At 45.7% G+C, this 23,613-nt stretch overlaps 1 protein-coding gene and 1 long non-coding RNA gene across 3 annotated transcripts; both read left to right on the forward strand.

The window, feature by feature from the left end:
- The first annotated feature begins 2,502 nt into the window (after positions 1 to 2,502).
- Positions 2,503 to 14,885, forward strand: DNAAF3 (dynein axonemal assembly factor 3). 2 transcript variants are annotated; one of them, XM_033170539.1, is made up of 11 exons: positions 2,503 to 2,604; positions 3,493 to 3,635; positions 7,438 to 7,531; positions 7,682 to 7,839; positions 7,999 to 8,175; positions 8,311 to 8,433; positions 9,523 to 9,645; positions 10,659 to 10,812; positions 12,389 to 12,503; positions 14,156 to 14,230; positions 14,663 to 14,884. In XM_033170539.1, exons 1-11 carry the CDS (start codon positions 2,523 to 2,525, stop codon positions 14,856 to 14,858), a joined length of 1,440 nt encoding a protein of 479 aa, XP_033026430.1. In that variant the 5' UTR covers positions 2,503 to 2,522; the 3' UTR covers positions 14,859 to 14,884. The 2 variants fall into 2 exon arrangements, with proteins under 2 accessions (XP_033026430.1, XP_033026431.1); XM_033170540.1 differs by lacking the exon at positions 8,311 to 8,433 and having other exon boundaries at positions 14,663 to 14,885.
- Positions 14,886 to 18,688: 3,803 nt separating this feature from the next.
- On the forward strand, positions 18,689 to 22,849 carry LOC117059348. Its single transcript, XR_004427905.1, has 3 exons — positions 18,689 to 18,849; positions 19,516 to 19,586; positions 22,831 to 22,849. It is a non-coding gene; the product is annotated as an uncharacterized LOC117059348 (long non-coding RNA).
- Positions 22,850 to 23,613: the final 764 nt, after the last annotated feature.

A 23,613-nucleotide genomic window follows, 5' to 3' on the forward strand; every position in this document is an offset into this window, starting at 1 on the left:
TCTCTAAGGTGCTACTGGAAGGATTTGTTTTATTTTTTATTTTGTTTTGACTCTGGCAGACCAACACGGCTACCTACCTGTAACTGGAACAAAATTAGAGCCACACCACTCCTGGCAACTTTTGTTCTTGTAAAAATAAAATGTGAGCGATCCAGTTACAGATCTCATATCTGTTCTGTCCTCCCATACCTACAAAATAGATTTGCTGGAGAATGGATGGAGCTGCCTTCCCCAACCCGACACCTTTCAGGTGTGGAATTGTAGTCCGAAACATCTGAAGTGCACCAGGTTGGGGAAGGCTGGAAGAGAGGCATTGGTCATCTAGGAATGCAAAGTGAGACCATTGGTCTGTCTAGTTTGCAGTGATTTGCAACTGGATCTCCAGGTTTTTAGGCAGGAGTTTTCCCCAGCTCTACCTAGAGATGCTGGGGATTGAACCTGGGACCTTTTGCATGCAAAGCTCAGAACCCTACCACTGAGCTATGGTTCCTCGCCTAGTCTCACATGGGTACTGAATACCTTTTTAGTAACAGCAATAGAGAGGAATGTAGGCAGGGATTCGTTTCTTTTTCTTATACTCTGGAGAAATATCTATCAATCAATTTATGTGTGGTTTTTTAATTGCAGTAGCTCATTCCCTGTGGGTTGTTTTTTTTTAAAAAAATTACATATCCCAAATTAAGATTCTGCCAAGAGAGAGCTGAATTCTGTAAGATCGTCTTGAACAGGTCACCATGCAAAAGTTATTCAGCTGAATAAATAATGTAGTTGTGTTTATTAGGTTGTTATAGGCAAACCTTGTTTGTACCTAATAAAGCCAACAGCAGGCTGGCTTATTTGAGCTGTTGACATTCATGCTGAGTTAAGTGAACTTGCTTCAAGTCCAAATTAGTGCAGTCATATAGTGGGAGCAGGAATGGGGCTTGTGGAATATATGCATGATCACTCAGTAGGAGCTTTGCAAATGAGGCTTGACCTATGAATATGCCCCTTCATTGGCCATTTGGGGCCTTTCAGGACTTTAAAGGCAACATGCCTAAGGCAATACAGCACAATTGTGTGTGCCTGGTGGGTTTCTTCTCCACATCCATCTTTGAACAGTTATGGCCTCACTGCAATAGTACCTGCTTCTTAATTTAAAGAACAGTTTATGATGCAGAACAGAAAGTTGTGGTGTTTAAATAAAAATTAAGAGTCTTACCAGCCATGTGCGAAGTCTGTGATCCTTGGTGATTGTAATCCATCCCTGCCTTAGCTTAGCCCTTGAAGCTTGCATTATTTGAAACACAAAAGCTGAGAGTGCAGGAATCGATTTGTTTTTTGTTTAACTTTTATTTATACATAAATTTCTGAAATACTAAATCAAGAAAAATCTCAACTTCTTGTAAATATAATTAAAGGTTAAAACACAAAAGGCAGAGATCAGAAGGACATAAAACATACCAGATGCCATGCTGGAAGCCAGAGTTCAGTTTGGACCATGATTGTGCCTATTCAGTTAGCTAAGCCCCTTCCTTATTTGCTGGATTGAACCAAATAAAGAGTTTGTTAGAAAGTGAAATGATGATCCCTTCTTTACCAGAAGTCATGATGGGGATTGGACCTGGCATATGGAGTGTGATACCTTCTTCCAGATCATGGAGTATCCTGAGCCCTGCTTGAGTGGCATAATGCTCCACAGCAACACAGGCGGGTCCCTCCTGCTAATCTTGATGCTTCCTGGTGCAGTTCATTCTCCATGTGATGCAGATTCCTTTCTACCTTTTCCTTGCTCCTCACCAAGTAGCTTAGGACGGGTCTGTCCCCCCTGCTCTTGTATGTCTTGTTGTGCCAGTAATGCATCATCTGGAGTGAATTGCTTAGATTTGGGAGCACAAATCCTGTGAAATGGGGGGGGGGGGGCGCAAGCAGGTGAGGAATAGAGGGGAGCCTTTTGAAAGTAGGCTTAGCACACATTTTGGAACATTTGTCATGCCCCCAAGGTGTTAAGAGACAGAAATAAAATTCCAAAGGTCATCCCTTGAGCAGGTCAGGCTATTTTGCAGGGGCAGAAGAATGTATGAGATATCTATTTTAATGTTTGGTGACATTAGCATTTTGCCCTATAAAGCAGCATAGTGCTTTATTATAGTGCTTTGATTGTTCAAAGTGCTGCACATACTTCTTGTAATCCATAACATAATCTTAAGGTAGGCCAGTATTATTAATGCAGGGGTTGGGGCTGGCCTAAAGCCATTTTGTTGACGCCATGGCAAAGGCAAGATTTGATCCAAGGGACTTCCTGGTCCATTAGCCTCTTAGCCTGCCACACTTTGGCATCTTTATCACTCCAAATTAAACTGCAGCAGTGATTTGTGAAGAGAAGGGGTATGGAGGACAAGGTATGTATGAGGATTTGAGAAAGAAAGTGAGATAGCAGAGAGAGTAAGCGAGGCCTGGTGGGATCCTCCTGAATACTGATGGTCTTAAATAGTTTGTGTATGTGTGTCTTACTATGTCTTCCTTGTGCTTTCTATGCAGGCATGACAGCAGCAGGAAGCGGCGATGGTTTTGGCACCACGGCCTGGTGGGGCTTTTCTCCAGCACTTGACCTACAGGCTACATGTAGGTACCACTTATTCCAATGTAATGTAAAGCTACATTTGAAAATGTTCAGGCAGACAAAAATATTCTAGCTGGACTTTCTGTGACTTTTCTAGGGTCTCCTCATAGCTTGCAGCTTTGTTCTTCTGCTTCAGGTGCTTTCAGACATGCATAATTCTAGTGATGAGACTGCTCTGGGAAGTGCAATTGTCACATTTCAGACACACGTACCATCTTGTTCACTGGATCAAGTTCAGGAAAAAGCCATTTTTCTTTTTTGCAGCTGATGCTGAATTTGCACAGCTCTGGTTGGTAGGCCCTTGCATCAGTCATGAACCCACAGAGCTTTGTTTCTTATCAGCAGAGGTTTAGTGTAGGAAGTCCTTTAAAAATGGAAAAACAAACAGCGTCCCTGAAGCATTCAGAACCATGTCACTTATCAAAGGGGCAATGAAGGCTGGGGGGGGGGGGAAGCAGAGCTTGCCTAACAACCAAAAAGCCCGTCGTTATCTTCATACCCTGATTTCCCGACAGATTTGGTTCCCACAGTCACTTTCAATTAAACTTTGTGCATATGAACAATATACTAGGATATGGTCCAACCTCTGAAAGCCCTTTGTAGAATTGGGTATATATAAATGGACTCTGCATTGGCTGATTGTAAAGATGTCAACCCACAGAAATAGCTCTCCTATTGAACTGCAGAGCTTTCTAGCTGTTTTCCTTCCCATCAGCCATCTCCCATGTTCCTTGCGGCAAATTCCAAAGTTTGTAAAAACAAGACTTCAGTGCCGGGTTCTAGGGAACACTAATAAATTCTGCACGTTTATTTTGCACTTTTTAAACAAAATAATTCTAGTAGGAAAATAGGAGTTACCATGGCTGTGCAACATTTCACTTTCCCAACAGGTCTGGAGGCCTCTATGGAACATCTGCAGCTGTCCCAGGATGGTATTCCCGAACTGAACATCCTGCTAGTGGGATCAGTAGACGGCCGTCATATCCTCAAAACAATAAGTCAGGCGCACCGGTGGCCACGGCGGAAAATCAATGTGTGTAACTTGCCTCCTGCCACAGATTTCCATGTTGTCTTGAGCTGCTGTTAACTGGACAGCCCTTCCCTGTGCTTAGCCAAGCTTTGTGTGTCTCTTGCCTAGATAGATCTTACTTAAAACCTTAAAATTAAATTCTCATTATCTATGCTTGTTTGACACCAGGACAGCAGAATGGGGCAGATTCCAAAGGCTGTGAGTCGGGTGGGAAAACAGGCTTCTCTGCATTTCCTGCTTGAGCAGCATCACTGCAAATGCAGAATCCGATGTCTCTATCTATTTGCTACAATTATATACCACCTACCTGCCAAATTTCTCAAGGTGATTTAGATTTTTATAATAATAAAACTTCCAAACTAAGAGATGCAATACAAAAGGATACAGCGGCAACCTTGCTGAAGCTATGCAGGCCTAGGTTGTGGTTAGTGTCTGTGCAGGGAGACTAACAGGGAAGCCTGTGCGTATTGTGCCTTGGTTTCTGTGATGGAGGAAAGGCAACTTATCAAGGGTAATAAATAAATGTACTTTTTTGGGGGGGGAGTAAATGGATTTCAAAACTGGTGGGACCACCAGGGTTGTATTCAGCTTGGGGGACGGGGCACCTCTTGTCCATTGCTGCTGTGTTGTTGTTGTTGTTGTTGTTGTTGTTGGAAGGGCAGAATCATCTCTGTTGGGAAGGACCATGTCTCTCTTCCAGCCACTGCCTCCCTAAAGAGCCCAACCTCAGACACTGCAATGAAGCAAAGGGCCTGGGAAGAAGTTCCCATCATTTTTTTCTTTCTTCGCTTTGCAGAAGGAGAGGTTTCTCTGTTGAGCAGGGTCGGAGGAGCTGGCACTCTTGGGTTCCCTTTCCAACGGTGACTCAGGCTGCCCATGTGATGAAGTGATGCTGGCGCTCTGCCCCCTTTCCCAGAAATGCGTGGCGACATTAATTCATTCCTGGCAGTGTGAGGAGCCTGGGAGGGACGCGTTGGCAGCTGCCCATCAACGAGAGCCCTTCAGCTCAGCATGGTCAGCTCCGATGTCCCATGAAGGCCATGGACTGACACGTGTGAGGGAGGTGTGAAGTTCAGGAAGAGCGTGGCGGTGTGTGTGGGGGGGGGAGGGGAGATGACAGTTCACAGAAGCAGCATCAATTCAGCCCCTTCCCCTGTAGCAACTCCTACCAGACAACATTCACCAGCACCTTCCCCTTGCGACCTTCCTTCATCACGAGGAGATGAATCAGCGGCAATGTGTCTCACAGCCAGCATTTTGGAGTGTCACTTCATAACAAGAGGACTTTTTTGTCATGAAGGAGAGAGGAAGGAATGGGAGTAGGGCCGGGAAAGAAAGTGGAGGAGGGAATCAAATTTTCAGTTTGGGGCTCAGAATTTCTAGGAGCTTTTCTGGCACTCTTGGGTTCCTTGGGATAGCCAGGAGGTGCAGGCTAGGGAGATGGAAGAACAACTACAATCTTTGCAAGGTGAGCCAATTCATTTCAAGCTAGGATGTGGGAAATTCAGGAAGTTGAGCCTGCTGGGATAGAGAAGATCTACTGAAAGAATAATGTACTGTATTGAGTTAGAGCTGGATAGTCGGAACCACGACACCTCACTATTTATCTGTGTTAGACGATTCCAGTGTGCTTCCAGGGACAGTGCTGCCAGTTTTCTTGGGATGAGAGCACGCTGGAGATCTATAATACCTTTGTGTAATTTCCTTTATTTACAAATATGCGGGCAGAACAATCAGTGGCCCACAGGGGAGCAGATCTGCTTCCCTGCATCACATCCCCTAAGAATGAAGTTGCACTCCAAAGTTTCTTCAGTCATCTCCCAGCTATCTCTTGCTGTTCTGTTTGCTGCCATTTTCTATTTCTCACACATACCTGCCCTTACCCTCCAACCCTGATAGGTATCTCATGACAAACCACAGAGAGATTCCCCACCTATCAACAGACCACCTTCTGAACGTTGGCCCCCATTGATTTAAATCTTAACCAGCCATTCTGGACTGTGGTCAGCAATCTGCCAAACAGAAGACTGGAGGACTGGCAGGAGTAACATTACGTGTATATATACGCTAATGCCTAGGGAGGACAGGACGATAAACTTCCTTATTTCTTGAGAGTGTTTTGGTTAGCTAGCCGGACGGAGAGTTATTTTGAACTTGAAAGCTCTTTCATTTTCATTGTGACATTTTGGGTGGCTCTAGTTGGCTCCAATAAATTGCCTTGCTGTTACTGTTGAATTTGATGTGGATAGGCTTTCCTGACTCAGTAAGTTTTCACTCACATTTGGAATATTAGACAAAGCCTTGAGGGTTGAAAGAAAATGGGGAAAACGGTAGAACTTGAACGATGAAAAGCATATTTAAGACAGGGCACCTCCTTGTCTTCTGTGCAGCTCCCTACTGTCGGGGTTTGGGTGCTGGAGCTCCTCGTGCACAAACTTGGACTGCTCATGCACGAGGTACCAGTAGCGGGGAAAGCGGCCAGCGTTCCGCGTGCTTCTGGGCACGGGCGCCGGCCAGGTCTCACAATCTGAAGGTTGAGTAAGCCGGGTAATGACTCCGAAGGTGCATGAGTTCTTAATTGCCTTTTTAAAGAAATATGTTGCCTCGAGAAATAGGATATGCCCTGACTCTGAATAGATAGATCAACTTAAGGAAATTAAAATTTTTACTCTAAACCTTTTACTCCCTCTTTTACCCCAAAGAAAGACAGACACCGGTTATATCTTTAGTGGCCTTGGCAGAACCCGCGTAGGCTCGTCCCCTAAGCTAAGTTCTCCTAAGCTCAAAGTCCCTGCGTGCCCAATCTTCCGTGAGGCTAACTAAATAAACTAAAACCGAAATATCTTCCGCAAGCCTAGCCCTAGGCTAAACCTAAAGAAACCTAACTAAAGCTAAACCGAATGATCTTCCGCGATCTAACTCTAACTAAAGGAAAAACCCATCCAACCCATCCAGCCCGCTCCTAATACCCTTAAACTAAACTTGACTTCAACTAAAACCCAACTAAAGCAAAACGGAAAGAACGTCGTCAACTAACCCAAACTGAACGTGCCTAAGCGGGGAGACTCAGCCTTTTATTTAGGAACAAACGTGACATCATGATCAATGCCTCAACCAATAAAATCACTGTTGCTGCCCTCCAAAAAGGCGGGAAGCAAGTTTAACGCTCATTAATAACTTTGAACATGACCGGAACTATGAAATAAAGGCGGATTAATCTCATTGGTGAACCAAACTATTCATTCTTACTTTCGCTTTCGCTTTTGCGCGTAGTAATACCAAAAGTAGTTCCCGAAAACTATATTAAACAATTAAATAAATGTGGATCCTATAGCGGATCCGTGTAGCGTATTCCGACACCCTACGAGCACATTCTGATAGTTAGGATTTCTTGCAGGAAGTGTCCTAGCCTGTCCCACCCCTGTCAAAATCAGGTAGCAGGGTACATGCATTGCAGGCAGAAGTTCCCAGGTTCCATCTCAGACATCTCAGGTGGCAGGGACAGAAAAGATGTAGTTTGACTTGAGACTGGAGATTGGCTGCTAGTCAGACAATACTAGGCTAGATAGTCCAATAGTCCGACTCATAATTTATGGCAGCATCTTAGATTCATTTTCACAGGACACCTATGGAACTTCAGGTTGTTAAGGGTGCCGGGAATTGTAGCTCCACGAGGGGCCAACTACAGTTCCCAGGATTCTTTGGGTGGGTACTATGTGTTTTAGATGACTGGTATGGCTGTGACCTTGAGGAGAGCTGTTTAAACTAAAGCTTGCCCTCCTACTTGTTTGTCTCCTTTGCTCAGTTCTTTGTGCTGGAGAACAATCTGGAAGCCCTGGGTCGGCAGCTGCTGTTTCTGAGTCTGGCTGTGGAGCCTCTAGAGAAGATAGGGCTGCAAGGTGAAGTCAGAGGAAATGTTCCCTCGCCATCTCCTTTCCTTCCCTGGGTTCCCAGGGCTTCTGTCCCCTTGTTTACTGGGGTCTCCGGGAGGCTGAAGCCACATGAATGGTAACAAGCCCTGTCTCTTTTTTCCCCTACCACCAACCAAGAGAAAAGTGAGACATTCTTGGAGCTGATGGGAAACACACTGCTCCGAGGCCAGACGGCTGCTTATCTGCAGGACAAGGCAAACCTCTTCATCCGCTATGTCACAGACCCTGATTTCCAGCAAGCTCATCTGCCCCTCGTTGACTTGTCTGCCCTCAAGGTAAAATGCAAGTTAATTCAGCAGGAGCGATGGAGCCATGATTGATGTGCTGTCGTTGCCATTTGGGCTCAGCAGGACTCCAGTTAGTTAACTGCTTTTCCAGAGGATCCTGGAATTATGGCTCCAGTTATTCACTTGCTTTTCCTCTTTGCTTGACAGTTCAAGGAGAGGGACCAGTTGGAGGCCATCTTCAAGTTCTGGCGGAATCCCGACCCGCAGACTTTCCAGATCAAGCAGCTCTGGGATCTGCGACTCCGGCAGTATCTGGGGGCCCGCTATGACTCGCGCCGCGGGGTGTGCGACTGGGACCTTAATATGAAGCTGCATGAACATGGGGTGCGTAACTGAAATGAAGGTGGCTGTGTTGGGCATGCAAATCCCTCTGGCTCAGCTTGGGGCTGCTGGGCTACAGAGATGGGCTCTGGGGAATTACCGCCTTTCTACAGTTGTGGCATTTCTTTCCCCTCCTAGGCCAATGTGATAAACTTCCGTGAGTTTTACCGGTGGCGGGACACAGGTATGGCCTTTGAAATGCGGGAAGCCCCCTACGACATCCCCAACAAGACCTTGGCATCTGGCCGCCTCCTCAGACATGTGAGCCACCTCACTTAATTGAGATTGGTTGTGCTAGGCCAGGAACTTGGGAGGACTATCCTGTCATCCCTGACTAAATTAGCTGAAGCTGATGCAAGTTAGAGTCCAGCACGCTGGCTTCACTTTGGTCTATTTTTGTGGGGTGGTGGGAAAATATAAGCCTATGCTTAGACAGGGTTACCACCCCTTCTGTGGCCCCCTTTTATTACCTTTTTTAAATAATTCCCTTCTTCCTTTAAGGAGCTCAAATCAGTCCAGGATGATTCCTCTTTCCCCTTTATTTTCACAGCAACCCTGTGAGATAGATTAGACTGAGAGAGAATGCCTGTCTCAGATTCGCAAAGCAAGGTTGATGGCTAGGCAGTGATTTGAACCCAAGCTCTAACCACTGCACTGCACTGCCTCCTGTTACCTCAGCAGCATGGGGGAGCCACACTGTAGCTTCTGTCATCCTTTTGCGATAGCATGAGAAGCAGAGAGGTGTGTGTCTAATCTGCAACTACCCATTCAGGATTTCTTGAAATGATTTGGTTATTTTAATCTGCTGTTGCAGGTAGGTCTTGGGATGCAGGTTCTAGTTGCAGCAGGTGCAGTCCTACTAAGGGAGTAGGTCAGTTTTTAGACTGTTCTTTCCTTCTAGGACTACCACAAAATAAATGTTTTTAGTTCTCCTGGATTCTGTGTCCTTTTTCCTCTCCCATCCAGTTTGTGAGCACTGTCGTGCAGGATGGAAATCCACCCTTAATTTTGGCAGTCTGCAGCCATCCTCTGATGAAGTGTTGATTCTTGGGATCCCAATAACAGTTTCCACCTCTTGTCTGCAGTTACCGGTTCTGACGCTGCTGAGTACAGAGGTTCATCTTAATGAGCGAAATACCGGTTCCATGTTTGGGAAAGCTAACCAAGAGAGAATTAGTGGATAGGAAAAGGGGGGCTAGCCCTTCTGTCTGCCAATTCTTCCCTTTAAATCCTGCCCCCCTTCCTAGGAATCTTTGTAATTGCTTTTCCCCAGCAGGACTCTTAAACTGGTGGGCTACCAGCTGTGGGCAAAAATGACGTATATACTGATCCAGACTTCTTGCCTCTCAGAAAGGGGAACGAATACCAGCACGGGGATATTGGGGAGACGTAGCCACAGGCCCCTACATCATTTTTGGGATTGAGGCAGAAGATCCCAACCTGCTGAAAACGACCAATGGCATCCCCAGTAAGGTGAGTGTGGCTGCCTTTTTGCCAGGCACCAGAAAAGCAGCTGTGGTTTTGCAAGGAGGAGAGGGTTGATAAACAAGAAGACGGTGGCTTTCTGAAAGGTGGAATGAAAACAGATTTCTCTGCTGCCTCCTTCAGCCTTCACTCCTTTGCAGCCTTCTGATTGAACACTGCTCTTTTTGCCTCTTCCTCATGCCTTAAGAAGTTCATCCACCCCTTTTCACATACAAACACTGTACAGTGGTGCCCCGCTAGACGAAAAACTCGCTAGACGAACGGCATTCGTCTAGTGGAAGCTGCCCCGCAAGACGAAAAAGTCAATGGGGCTGCTTCGCAAGACGAAAAATTTTCGTCTTTTTTTTCCGTTTAGCGGAGCGCGGCTGTCATTGCCGCTTCGTTAGACGGAAAAACCGCTAGACGAAAAAATTCGCAGAACGAATTATTTTCGTCTAGCGGGGCACCACTGTATATGTTGATCTGCTTAGGTGTTTGTTTAGTGTGCTATTTAACCTGGATTTTCCTTTTCTGCGGAAAATCCAGCAAGTTGAAAAAGCTTTGAAAACTGTTCCAAGAAAGTGTGGGAAGTAGCTTTGTGACTGACAGAAATACTGGCCAATTGGCACTGCACAAAGCATGTTTCTCCGGAACTTGCTCATGGAGAGGAGGTTGTTTGTCTTTCCCAGGGGTAGTCAACCTTTTTTATACCTACCTCTCACTAATGCAACTTTCTTGATGGTAAAATTTCCTTACCACCCACCAGTGCTCAATGGAAGGAGGGTTAAGCTTGTGCCGTAGAACCCCCTACCACCCACCTAGAATCCTGAAACGCCCACTAGTGGGCGGTAGGGACCAGGTTGACAACCCCGTGTCTATCCAAAAAAATGCAGAGCATGGATGGCGTAAGGAGGGTGTAAAGAAGCCAAAAATAAAATGAGGTTCAAGGGACTTGAATTCAAAGAGGGGGAAAGAGGGACTCAAATAAAAACAGATTCCAGTCTTCTTCTTTCTCTCCACAGAGTGCCCAGGAAATCTCCTTGCACAATGTCACTGCCCTGTTGTATGAACTCAGCTATAACACCCGCTATGACCCATCAGCATCCGCTGACGAGGAGGGAATTAGTGGCAACTTGCAGGGGGCTGGTGACCATTCCAAGCTGGGTGTTAACGGTGGTGAGTAGTCAAGAGGTTGATTGCACATCATGCTATAAACCTTGGTCAAGTCAGACATGCATTAGCAGGAAAGGGCCCACAGACTTGCACAGCTAGTTTGGAGCAGACATTTAGAAAGCTCCCCCCCCTCCCCCGAATCCTGGCTTGTCATGTTGTCTGGAGCAAGAATCACGGCTTCTTAAGCTGGCTTATTAAACCAGAGTTATAAATCACAACCCCTTGCCTGGGCGCCTTGGCCAGCTGAGTTCTGGGGAAAGTGAAACTTGAAAAACTGCTGAAGTAAAAGAGGGGAGAGGGCACGTGAGCCTGAGGCTTGTGGTGGTTTGTTCCTGCCCTGTGCATGTCTCTCCAAAACATGGTTTCATCTGACATACAAACTGGCTCAGGCAGTGCTCTCTGTTTAAGGGACCTTGAAGGGTCTTTTCCGTTACTCTCTTGGGCCAGAGGCTTCCGCAATACGCCAGTGAGTGATGGCTTGTTGGCTTGACTCGATTTTGATCCTCCCTCCACCCCAAGAGTTCAGGGCTAGTTACAAAATGTTTATACAATTCACTGACCCTTAAAAGCCTCGCAGTCTTGCAGCATCAGATTAATAGGCCCAGGGGAGAAGAGCGGGTGAGCCAACAGATTAATATAACATAAACTGTTGAGGGAGATCCTTTCCAGATGATCCAGCGGCAGGCCTCATCTACGCCAGTTCTTTGGAGCAAGAGCAGTTTGAGCAGACACTTGGGAGTAAGAAGGTCAACATCAGTGGGATTAGAACTTTCCCCTTCCAATTCCTCATGCAGCACTTTAAACCATAGACATACAGTATGCAATTTCACAACCCTTCTTGTTTTCTGAGGAGGCGGCCGTAGTTCAGTGGCTGAATGTATGTTTTGCATATAGAAACTTCCAGATTCAGTCCCGGGCATCTGCGGTGGAAAGGCTATCAGATAGCTGAGCTAAGAAGACTTCTTTGAGTCTTTGGAGAGCCACTGCCCATCAGAATAGGCAGTGCTGAGTTAGATGGACCAGTGGCCTGACTATACAAAGCAAGTTCATATGTGCTTGTGCCTACATATCTCTGCATCACTGATTTTTTTTTAAAATGGAAGATGGTGTGTGTAGATATTCTAGATACAGTGGTACCTCGGGTTAAGCACTTAATTCATTCTGGAGGTCCGTTCTTAACCTGAAACTGTTCTTAACCTGAGGTACCACTTTAGCTAATGGGGCCTCCTGCTGCTGCCACTGCACGATTTCCGTTCTCATCCTGAAGCAAAGTTCCTAACCCGAGGTACTATTTCTGGGTTAACGGGAGTCTGTAACCTGAAGCATCTGTAACCTGAGGTACCACTGTAGATCAAAATAATAAATGCATTTTGAGACTATTACCCTCCAAATTCTTGGACCGCTTGTCTCTATTTCTATACTCTGCTGAGTTGCAGAAAAAAATTATCTGTTTGTAGCCACATTCCCTGTCCGAAAAATATATATCTGCTCCTTTCCCTGCCTTCTGTTACGTTGGCCCTGTTGTTCCTCAGCCCGGCTTTTTCTTTCTTCCATGTGCGGTGCGTTTCCTATGCCACAGGCCCTCCTTCCGTAGAAGATGCCAGAGTCTGCTTCTTGCCTCTCAACTGCCTCCCTGAGCTCCACCACAAAGGCAAATACCAACAGCTCTTCAATCTCATATTTGTCTCTTGCAGGTAGGAATGGTTTGAGGGCATGGGGAAGAGAATATTGCAGGAGTCTGGACCATAGCTGTCAACTTTTCCCTTTTCTTGCGAGGAATCCTATTCGGAATAAGGGAATTTCCCTTAAAAGGGGGGGGGGAGTTGACAGCTATGGTCTGGACTCTTGGGTTTCCTGCCAAGAAGTAGGAAGCAGCTAATTGGGTTGGTAGGCAGGACATGGTTTATCTAGTTGCAAGGAGGTTGGCCTATCTAGGCAGGTGACATCATCAAAGCTTATAATTCCCTCACTTTGAATACAAGCCTGTCCAGCTCATAGGTTGTATCCAACCCATTGAAATGAATGGACCTAAGCTAGTCATGACCATTCATTTCAACAGGGGTACGTTGAGCAGAAATAGCATTGGATGCAATCTAATATAGTGCTTGGCTGTTGTGTAGCAAATGGAGTGCCATTTCCCCCAAAGGTACTTCCCAGTTTAGAACACAAAACGAGATTTTTGCGAGGGTCTCTGCATCTCTGTTCAGCATTTAGCAGGCCAGTCACCTATGGCCTGCACCCATTGTTGGTGCAAGCACTAAAGGTATCTAATATTAGCCCTTTACACTTGATGGGACTCGCTCATTTCTGTGAATTAGTGACCAGACCACACAACCAGGTTTGGGGAGTTTCTTCTGCATTGAGGCCAACTCTCTTAGGGCGCTACCAATTGACCTCTTTATGGAGCCTTCATGCTGATTTGCTTGTGGGGAGGTTAGATGGCGTTGCATCAAAGCAAGTGTTATCCCACACTGAGAGCCAGTGTGGTGTAGTGGTTAAGAGCGGCGGACTCGTAATCTGGTGAACCGGGTTCGCGTCTCCGCTCCTCCACATGCAGCTGCTGGGTGACCTTGGGCTAGTCACACTTCTCTGAAGTCTCTCAGCCTCACTCACCTCACAGAGTGTTTGTTGTGGGGGAGGAAGGGAAAGGAGATTGTTAGCCGCTTTGAGACTCCTTTGGGTAGTAATAAAGCGGGATATCAAATCCAAATTCCTCCTCCTCCCCCTCCTCTCCAGTGCATTTTCCTGTCACTTTCTTTATCACAAAAATTCTCGTCTTTTGGGGAAGTGGGCTTATTCCTCAAGAGCTCCCAATCAGTTATAATTGCGCTACCTGAATTTGCCATCTGAAAATAGCAGCCGTCTGGAAGTCTCTATGGGCTGTCTCTAGTCTGTCAGTGTTTTGCAAGAGGGATCAAGGCATACATCAAGGCGCTTGAGGTTAGCACGTTTAAGGTGGACCAGAGGGCTCTGTTGCCCTAGCACTACAAGTTCACTTTTTATTTTTAAAAATGGACTTCTTGCAGTCTGGAAAGTGACAAGGAAATGCACTGGAAAACGTGGGATGAACAAATGATTCATGCGAAGACGTATAAACACCCCACGAACAAATATGAAGATGAGTGCTCATTGTAATATGACCACACTGCAAATAAATCAGGGTATAAGCTAATCTCCTCCTACATTTTTGTCGAATGGAGTACATGCCATTAAAACTCACCGTTACTTAGTTAATTCCAAATTGTGCAGAGGGCAGTTTGCCATCACTAGACTGGACAGCAGAGTTGGTGGGTCCTCAGTCTCTTATCTCTACGGTCACCACTTCCTCCTTGCTTGTCTTTTGTAGCATGGTGCACGTCCTAAAACCAAATGTGAATCTGATTGCAGCCCCGAAAGCCACTCTTATTGTTGAGCTGACAAAGTGAGTATTATTTTCTGCATCCTCTCTTGGGAAGCTGGCCCACTATGGATGTGTGCACATTTGTTCATTAGAGCACATTGGAAGTCACAGTTTTCCCTGGTGCTATATCTTCCCCTAGCTGCTCACATCAGCACAGCTTCACTAGTGTCAGATTCATTTCAGTGTGTGTGCACACCAGGGGGTGTTAATAGGGGTTGCTAGCCAGTAGGGAGATTTGGGAGTACAAAAATAAATTGCCGAGAGTGATCCAGTTGGGTGAATTGGTTCCTTCTGAATGGAGCAGGCTGGGTACAGACAAGAGCCAGAACCACCTTGGGAGGGCTGTGGGGCCTAATTAAACAGAGCAGCTCATTAGCCAGGGTGTTTAATGGGATCCAGGACTCCTGGGTTCCCCACACCCCTTACTCATCTGTCCACTTGTTCTTTTCACAGCTTCCTGCCTGACCTCCACAAGGAGCAGGTCTCTGTGTTCTCCTCTCAAGTAGCCAAACAAGTGGCTGAGGCAGGATTTGTTCCAGTCCAAGCAGCAGACAAAAAACCCTTCTCCTTGTTCCAGCTTGGGGATCAGGAGGCTGGAGAGATCTGTAACGAGTTCCCTGCGCTCAAGATGACAGCACCTGGTCCCTGAGATTCCCCCTCTGTACCTTAGTTTCCTTTATAACCATTATTTTTAAAAGAAAAATTCGTTTCAGGCGGGAGTTTCTTGTGGAATCGGTACAGCTTGTGTGGGCCAGTTGTCATCTGTGTAGTCGCATTTCAGCTGAGCTGTTTTGTTTCTAGCGACTCCCCAATGCCAGAAAAGTTCATTTCCACCCATTGCTGTGTCCTGGTAGGACTTTTGATATAAAAAATAAATATATATATATTTCTAAAAGGGTTGTCTTGCAGAGGTCCTCTTTATCAGAATTCTGGTATTTTGTCACTGCTGAGGTCTGTGAGGCTGGGGAGTTGCGTTTAAAGATGAAAGTTCAGGAAATAATCCTAGGCTGTGAAACTCCCTGGCTGAGGGGAACGGGCATCTCAGTTTTTGTTTCTTTCTGGTCTGCTGGCACCTTATTTTGTTTGTTTTTTGTTTTTTGTTTTACCATCACTGGCTTGGTTGTGGAGTCAAGTGGGGAACTGAAGACGCTTGCTTGTGCTACCTTTATTTGTCCTGAAGAGATCACCCTACTTCCAGATCTCAAAAATCTTGCAGTGGGGACCAAGGTGCCAGAGATCTGCTGGAATGAGGGGCAAACCCCATCCTCTCCCATTTAATTACTCACAAACAAGGCAACAGAATATTCTTAAAGTAGTGACTGGTGGTGGGGAGCAGGGGACACAGCTGGTGTTTCTCTGCAAACAAGAAAGGAGCCACAAAATATACTCACAAAAAAAGAACAAATAAAACTTTGTATCTGACGTTCAGGGTTTGTAGGCAGATCTTAGGTAGGCGTGCTTATCTGAAAGTGCTGATGACCAAGTGCATGGAAAATTGAAGGTGCGTTTACTCAGAGTTAAGTGCTGTCAGGGAACCGTCAGTTCCCAGCGGGGAGGGGCAGGGGCTGGCAAGGGAACTGTCAGTTCCCAGTGGTGCGGTGCAGGGGCTGTGGAAATAGAGAGCCCCAGCGCTGCAGGGACAGCAGCAACACCTCCAGTGGGGAAAGCTGGATGTCCTCTAGCAGGGAGGAGAGGCAGGAAGCTAGTCAGACGAGGAGGGGGCTTGAGTATGCTACAGAGCCCCAGCGCTCACCTAGCCAGGCAGGCAAAGAGGAAAGCACGACGCTTCTGTTGCCCCAGTTGCATAGAGGGGTGAAACGCAAAGAGGGGAGGAGGAGGCTTGGGGTGCCAAAGTTCTTTTGCTTGGGGCACTCCCGAAGAGCTCCACTTCCGGAATCTGGGACTGACTAAGCAGGTCATTGATTTTGGAGCTCTGCACGGTACATATTTGCACTATTAAACTTGTAAATAGAAGGAACGGAGTCCTGCCTCGTTACTCACGAGAAACCACCACCCAAACCTTACAATTGCCACTGAGTTCGTTGACACTTAGGCTCATGTTAATCTGTGCAGGATCGCAGCTGTAGATTGTGACTTGCTTTGCGACTTGGCTGTGGAATTAATTCCACCCTTTCCAGTCAATCAGACAGCGAAGGTTGGAGGGCAGCAGACAAAGTTGTACTTTGAGGACTTGTTCTTTTATTCATCAGAGGCAGAATTTATATGTGCACCCTTTAGCTTATGCATAGGCATAGAGAGTGTTGTAACCAAGAGAGAGAGAGAGCGTTCTCTCAATCTCGGTCTCATCAGCACCCAGAAGAGAGCAGCGTTGTGCTTCTGGTTCCTCTTTCTGCCTACACTTTGTACTAGGTGGGAACATGTGGTCCTCTGACTGTTGTTCAACAACTCCCATCAACCCCACCCAGTATGGTAAATGATAATGGGTTTTGAAGCTGGAAGCTTCTTAAGGGTTCCTGAGTGAGAAGACGGCGTTTCCGTGCACTCTGGCTTCCGTCACGGTTTCCCGTTGCACCAGAAGCAGTTTAGTCATGCTGGCCACATGCCCCGGAAAACTGGTGTGCGGACAAACGCCAGCTTCCTCAGCCTGGAAGCAGAGATGAGTGCCGCACCCCATAGTTGAATTCGACTGCACTTAACAGTCCAGGAGTCCTTTACCTTTACCTTTTACCCAGTGAGAAGACCTGCTCTGGTGGATAATGGATGAGCTTTGCCGGAAGACAGGTTGCCCACCACCACTTCCAGTCTTCGCCTACAATGCACAGCCACATAGCAGTTTTGGGTGTTTTCTAAAGAGTGCATTCTTATTTCCCATGGAGTGACAGTGAAGTTTCATCAGATCTGGACCTGGTGATGTTACTAGGGAGTATTTATAAAGGCATGCAGCTAAGTTACATGCCTTTATAAATACTCCCTAGAATCCCTGCTTAAGTTTTGGTAAATGGTTTTGTATTGATCAAAAGGGTTCATTTCATTTTAATGGTTAAAAGCAACAACTACTTCACATAATCCTTTGCAACATGTCAGAGTTCTGTGGCAGGTAAATCAATACTGGAAAGGTTCACTGGATGCAGAAAGTTTTGTGAAAACACTGCTGTAAGTGGCATGCTAGCATTCTGTTCATTAAATAGAATGCCCACGCATTTAAGATCTTCAACTGAGGCCCTTCTCCAGATGCCATTGCTTGCTAAAGTGCATTACACTTTCAGAGAGAGAGAGAGCAGTGGTTGGGCTCCTGACTTTGGGACACCCTAAAGATGTTCAACTTGCATTAACATTATAGTCTTTTTGGCACAGAGTCAAGACTTCCTTGCTTGCCCAGGTGTTTTTAAAAGTTACACATGTCTGTGGTTTGCTTTATAGTTTTAGCTGTATGGGTTTTTCTTTCTTTTGTCAGGATGTATTATGTTTTGCTTTTATTGTATTTTATTGCTGCTATTGTATGCTGCCTTAGGAACTGACTGGATGGACAATTCATAAATGTTTTTAAAAAAAAACATCTTTAGCCTTCTTGATCTGAAATTCTCAGGCTGGGTTGCAATCTTACTAATTCAATATAATCTTAAGGTCCCGGTTTAAACAAAAGTAATAGAACTATAACAGAGTAGCCCGCTCTAAATGAGTCGTGATGGACAGACTTATTTGAGATATCTTTATCCTTCACCTTTCTCTAAGAAGCTCAGGGCTGTATGTGTTGCCCTCACCATTTATACTCACCATAATTCTGTGTGGTAGATTAGGCTAAAAGAGGGGTCACTGGAGCATTTTATCATGCCAGCTGTAAGGAACCAAGTACCGGCTTTTGCAGTCTTTCAGAATGGCGCAACTTCACACGCAGAAGAACTCTTGGCGATCTCTTCCTACATGCTGCCCTGAGCTTTTTGGAGAAAGGTGCAAGATTCTAGACTGTTTGCAGTGTTAAGATGCTGCACAACAGCTATTAACAAAACATGTCTCATTTCTGCTTAGCCTTTAACTCCAGAATTATCTCATGTACAGGTAAAACTGCTGCTCTGTTAGCAGACTTCCTCACAGAGAGTTCAGGTTTGGCGTGAGGAGACAGTCAACCTGTTCACAAGCACAGCTCTCTTTGTGATGTTCATCTCTAATGCTTAGATTGCATACACACACACACACACACACACACACACACACACACACACACACAAATGATTGTAAGTGTACAGCAGGGGTGGGGAACCGTTTTCACCTTGAGGGCCACATTCTGTTCTGGGCAATGTTCTAAGGGCCAGATAGCAGTGAATGGTCATGGCCAGGGACTGCCAGGAAGCTCTTTGCAAGGTACTTTGCAAGTCCTATGTCCAGACCTTCCCAAGCCGAAGTTTATAGGTTGGAGGAAGGATTGAATCTGAGCCAGCCCTTTCCTTGCGGGCTCAGTCTGCCAAAGACGACAACATCCTCTTCCCTGCCCCTTCTCCTGTGAGTGTCTGGTGCCACTTCTTATCAGAGAAATGCATTCCGTTCCCCTTCTTCCCTAAAAGGCTTCGCTGATGCTGAGCTGTCTACGTTATAAAAGGCCACCAGCCATTTTGGTGACTGTACAGTAACTCAAAACCTGTTTCCTCACCGTCTGTGCATCGCCCGGTTCCCAGAGACATCAGGTAAAGGGGGGCAGTTCTGTTTGGGAGGTGGGGAGGAATTAAAAACATGCTTGCCTGTGTGTGTATGCAGGACGGAGGGAGGATGGTATCATTCTGCGTAAACAGAGATACTCCTTTCCTCCATGAAGATAAAAGGAATTGTCCTGAATATTTTCTGATAAAACATTTCCCCCCTTTATAGGGCAATGGGAAGGTCAATGCAACTGTCATAAGGTACAATAACGCTGCAATCCTATTCTCACTTACTTAATGCATTGTTAAAAGATTTCTGTACTGTTTTTCATTTACAAAAAGCAATACCAAAGCGGTTTCTGAAAATAAAACGCCAAATCCATTAAAAATAAGAACAAAATCAGGAAGAACAAAAAAATCACAGTAGGCAGTAACACCCCACAGCCATAGAGCTTGCCTGATCTCAGTGCAGAGGCAATTCCACATGGTAGACACTGTCGCAAAGAAGACTTGTATTGCATTTATATCCTCCAAGGAGCTCAATGTGTACAACAACCCTGTGAGGTAGGCTAGACTGAGAGTGAGTGACTTGTCCAAGGTCACCCTGAGATCTTTCATGAGTGAGTGGGGATGGGAACCCATAGCCATGGTATTGTCGCAGTCGTAGAATTTGTGCAGGCTTATAAGGCACATCAGGCTTTATTTTCTTTACAGGGTCACTTTTCAAGACCAGCAGAAGCTACAAGTTGAGTAGGTATTCCCAGGACACAGAAGCAAGCACACAGGTAGTATACATTCCATCTATTTGGCCCCATCCCATCCCAAAGCACCAAGCATAGGTAACACAGAGAGCCCCCCCAAATGCTAAAACCTTCTAAAAACATCACCCACTGTTCCAAAGCAGTTGAAGTGCATCTGAATATGACCCTTTTTTTAAAAAATTGGAACATATTCACATGAACAGTTACTTCAGTTTAGGACTCGCTTTGCAAGTTATTTGGTTCCATCCCCCCCCCCCCCGCCAATCAGGGCTTTTCTGCCTGCCTGTGGAGGCTGATCCATTAGGATGAATGGGGGCGCTGCTGCCTCCCCAACCTCAAAATATTCTTCTGCTGCTTTGTGGGTTTTTCTTTTTCTTTGTGTGCAGTAGTTATTTCGTTTTAGAGCGTGGACTTAATGGCCTCACAGGAGAAGGGCCTCTTTAGAAGGTAACATGCATTGCTTTACTACTTTCAAATGCTATTATGGAAACTCTTTAGTGCAGGTGAGTCCATTAGGGTGAATGGAGCGCTGGCCCAACAACCTCACTCTCTCAGACCCCACTTGCACGCTTTCTAATTAAAAAACATCCCATGGCATGGCACTTACTGCCTGTCAGCTTCCTCCATCTTAGTCGCAGTTTGGCCCTTACAGAACTCGGCAGTCAGGAGGAAGATAGGGGCAAACTAGTAGTAGTTGGTCCTGTCTTTCAATGCCTCAGGCTCCATTCCCAGTTGGGATCCCTGCTTTCCACTCTGCCACCCCCAGTGACCACCAGCCACCATTGCTGCCTTCATGGGGAACTCTCCAAGCGGCTGACAGTTGAAAATGGAAGACCATAAAATGGGTTCTTAATAGGTGTAAATGGTAGAAGGCAACTAATACTGGTTGCTTAATTGCCCCGAACTTCCAATCCTGTCGTTTCTAAAGTTTCTCTGCTAATTGCTGGTGTCCCACTGTTCTTGCTGTGTCTTAAATTGATTTGACTGTTGTATTGGTTTAACTTACTAGTAAGCTACCCGACCCTGTAGCTGAAGAAACATATAATTGCCTAAATTATATTATATGCATTCTTTTTTAAAAAAAAAAAAAAAAACCCCAGCAACAACCAAGCTACCAATTTATCTGCTGGAGCTATTCTCTTATGGGAAGCAAATGATGCTGCCTCTTAAAAGAGGGTGTAGATGAGGCAATCCTTCCTGACCTAGAATACTGGGTGGCACATCCCGTGTCAGTATGTTGCAAGGGCCGGCCCGACCATTAGGTAGAATGAGACAGCCTCCTCAGGTAACAGGGCAAGGGGGTAGCAGTAACAAGGTGTTACAGGGCAGAGCTGTGTATGAGGGGCCCCTCTAATAAGAATTAACTACCATTCTAGTCATCTTCAGCGTATGGCATGGCGGTTGCCATCTTGTCCTTAGCCTCAGGTGGCAAAATTACTTGCCCTTGCCCTGTCACCGTCATCACTGGGCAGCTGCCCAGAACTTGGTGCCCCACCACAGCCCACCATTGACCCCTTCCTGAGCCCCTGCTTTCCACTGCTGTCTGGTAAAGCTGCTCATGCATAAGGCCCCCTCAAATCTGAGCTGGACTTCTTGGGTTGACTTAAAGTAAACCTAGTTGTTGGCAATGCAATTCTCTTTGCATGAGGGAGAAAAAGACAGACAGAGAAGATATCTCTTTGAAGAAGAGCGGGAGAAGGCCTGGCAGGCCCCTCCTGCCGCATTTCTGGCTGTTGCTGGCAGCAGATGTCTCTAGAAAGGGTGCTGAATGGTTGGTTTCACACCTAGTGCTAAGAATAAAGGCGTCCCTTTGCAGCTCTGGGGGTGTAGGGGGGGGGGCGCAGAGAGATGGCTGCCTCTGTATTTTTTGCTCCAAGGCTGTGAGATTTCCCCCACCCCATTTCTGAACCTGAGGGAAATAATTTCTTTAAGGAAGGCTGGCACAAGTGTGGGAAATTCATCCCCAATCCACCCCCTTCTAAGAAACATTGCACTTTCTGCACTGGCTGAGGGGGGTTGCTTTTGAAAATAAAACCTATACCATCTCTGCCACATACAAAATGGAGGGGGGCAGGGATGTGCCTGAACTGACCCCTTCCCATCTAGCTCTGGTTTTGTGGTTCTCTCTCTCTCTCTCTCTCTCTCTCTCTCTCTCTCTCTCTCTCTGCGCCTCAGCTTTTTTCCCCTCATTGCCTCCCTGTGGAATGGCCTGGCCCTGTTTTAGAAGTGATAACACAGCACAAATTTAGCTGCTCTGAAGAGCTCCAGTGATAACAGTGCATCTCGTACGTGGTTCAGAGAAATATGCATATATAAAGGCCAAAGCAGGGTCTGTAGTGGGCAGGAACAAGAACAAGTTCTAGCACATTCTGAACTCCCCAATGAAGGCCTGTTGACACGCCATGCTTTGGAGAAAAATGATCATCACCATATTATAAACCTTGCATTTCCCTCCCCCCCCCCCCTTCAGCATTTTTGCACATTTTAGCACATGGTAATTCAGTCCCCTGGACAGCTCCAGGCCATTTCATATAGGATTAAAAGGCAAATTCAGGTTTGAAAGGTGTGAAATGACAGAGCTGCAGACAATACACATTTTTTCTGCCTTCACACATTTTTAGGCGTGTGCTTAAGATGTTTTAAGTGTTCCTTTGATTGTAGGCAACCCCTTTTTTCCCCTCTGTGTGTAGCTGTTTATGTACCAGATGGTTCTGACAAGGGGAGGGCAGATTCTAGGCTTGTGAAATCTACTTCTTTTTTTAAACTGAATCCCGAGATCCACCAACCACAGACATACATCCAGAGCAGGGCAAGTGCTCCACCAGACAAGGAGCTGTTTTAAAGAGATACCGGTAAATATTTTGAATGCCAGGAATACATGAAGTAGTAGCAGAGAGTCTCTGAACATGTGAAAAGTACCTTCCCCTCACCAATGAATTGTCATTTTGTAGCTACAGATGTGAGAGCAGGGATTATGAACCTAATAACCTGGTTACAGGTAGGTAGGCATGTTGGTCTGCCATGGTCAAAACAAAATTAAAAATTAAAAAAATCCTTCCAGTAGCACCTTAGAGACCAACTAGCTTGGGACTGAGTCAAAAGACATGACGTTGAGGCAGTCTTAAAGCCTAGTACCTTGGGGTTAAATATCTAATCCTTTTCTCCCTTGTGGAAGCGTTAGAAATAAGCTTGTGCCCCACGGATTAATAGTAAAGAAGGCACACATGTATAAAGGGAATAGTAATATATTTGTTTTGATTTCCCACAGAATACTTGAAGCTTGATTTCTCACCATGGCAGAAGAGTGAGTCATTTTTGTTTTTTAACTGGAGGGGTGGTGGTGTGTGCGTTTTCGGTGTTGATGAAAATTGGTGGGCTGTAGGGACAAGTACGCTTTTAAAAGCACTCTTAAGACCTGCCAGGGGTAAAGGCGGGATATGTGAATCAGAGGGTCATATTCAGTCTGACTCACCTGTGCCTTTCTGTCTTTCACAGGGAAGAGATCGCAGTAAGTATTAGCAAAGGAACATTCTCAAACCTGATGAGAAATAAACAGTGATCTTTATTTTCGGTTTTGATATTTTTATGCTTTCTTCATGCATAAAGGAAACTTTTTTTTTAAAGAAATATTAGGCAGTTTGGAAAGTCTTTGCCTTTAAAATATTTAGTAATGTGCTGCACCAGCACTTAATTTCTGAAGAGAGATGTTCAGGGGTTCCGGCATTCCTGGAAAGTCACCTGCGCTGGTCCAATGGTCAAATCTCCCTTCTTTGCGACTGTAATAGCAGTTCCATAGAAATCCTTACAACATAATTTTTTTTGCTGTCCAGTTCATTCGGCAGCTCGATCCAAATTTTTGTTTCCACTTTTGAAGAAAACCCAAGATGGAACTCAGGATGCTAAATTAATTTACTTATTAAATGACGAGGAACCGAATAGAACACATATGGTCACTAGGTTTTTGACTAATGTGCTATTTACAAAGAAGAGGAATGGTTCTCTTCCCATTTATGACAATGCAGAAAATAATTTAGACCTATTATTGGGGCGA

Source organism: Lacerta agilis, chromosome 14, assembly GCF_009819535.1.
Source record: "Lacerta agilis isolate rLacAgi1 chromosome 14, rLacAgi1.pri, whole genome shotgun sequence".
In the NCBI taxonomy this organism is placed as follows: domain Eukaryota; kingdom Metazoa; phylum Chordata; class Lepidosauria; order Squamata; family Lacertidae; genus Lacerta; species Lacerta agilis.

Bases quoted from the DNA above. Each gene is read 5' to 3' on its own strand.
- DNAAF3 (XM_033170539.1), top strand. From the start codon at position 2,523: ATGACAGCAGCAGGAAGCGGCGATGGTTTTGGCACCACGGCCTGGTGG. The intron at 7,532-7,681 runs GTGAAGTCAGAG...CCACCAACCAAG, and splicing joins AGAGAAGATAGGGCTGCAAG to AGAAAAGTGAGACATTCTTG. The intron at 8,434-9,522 runs GTGAGCCACCTC...CTTGCCTCTCAG, and splicing joins CTGGCCGCCTCCTCAGACAT to AAAGGGGAACGAATACCAGC.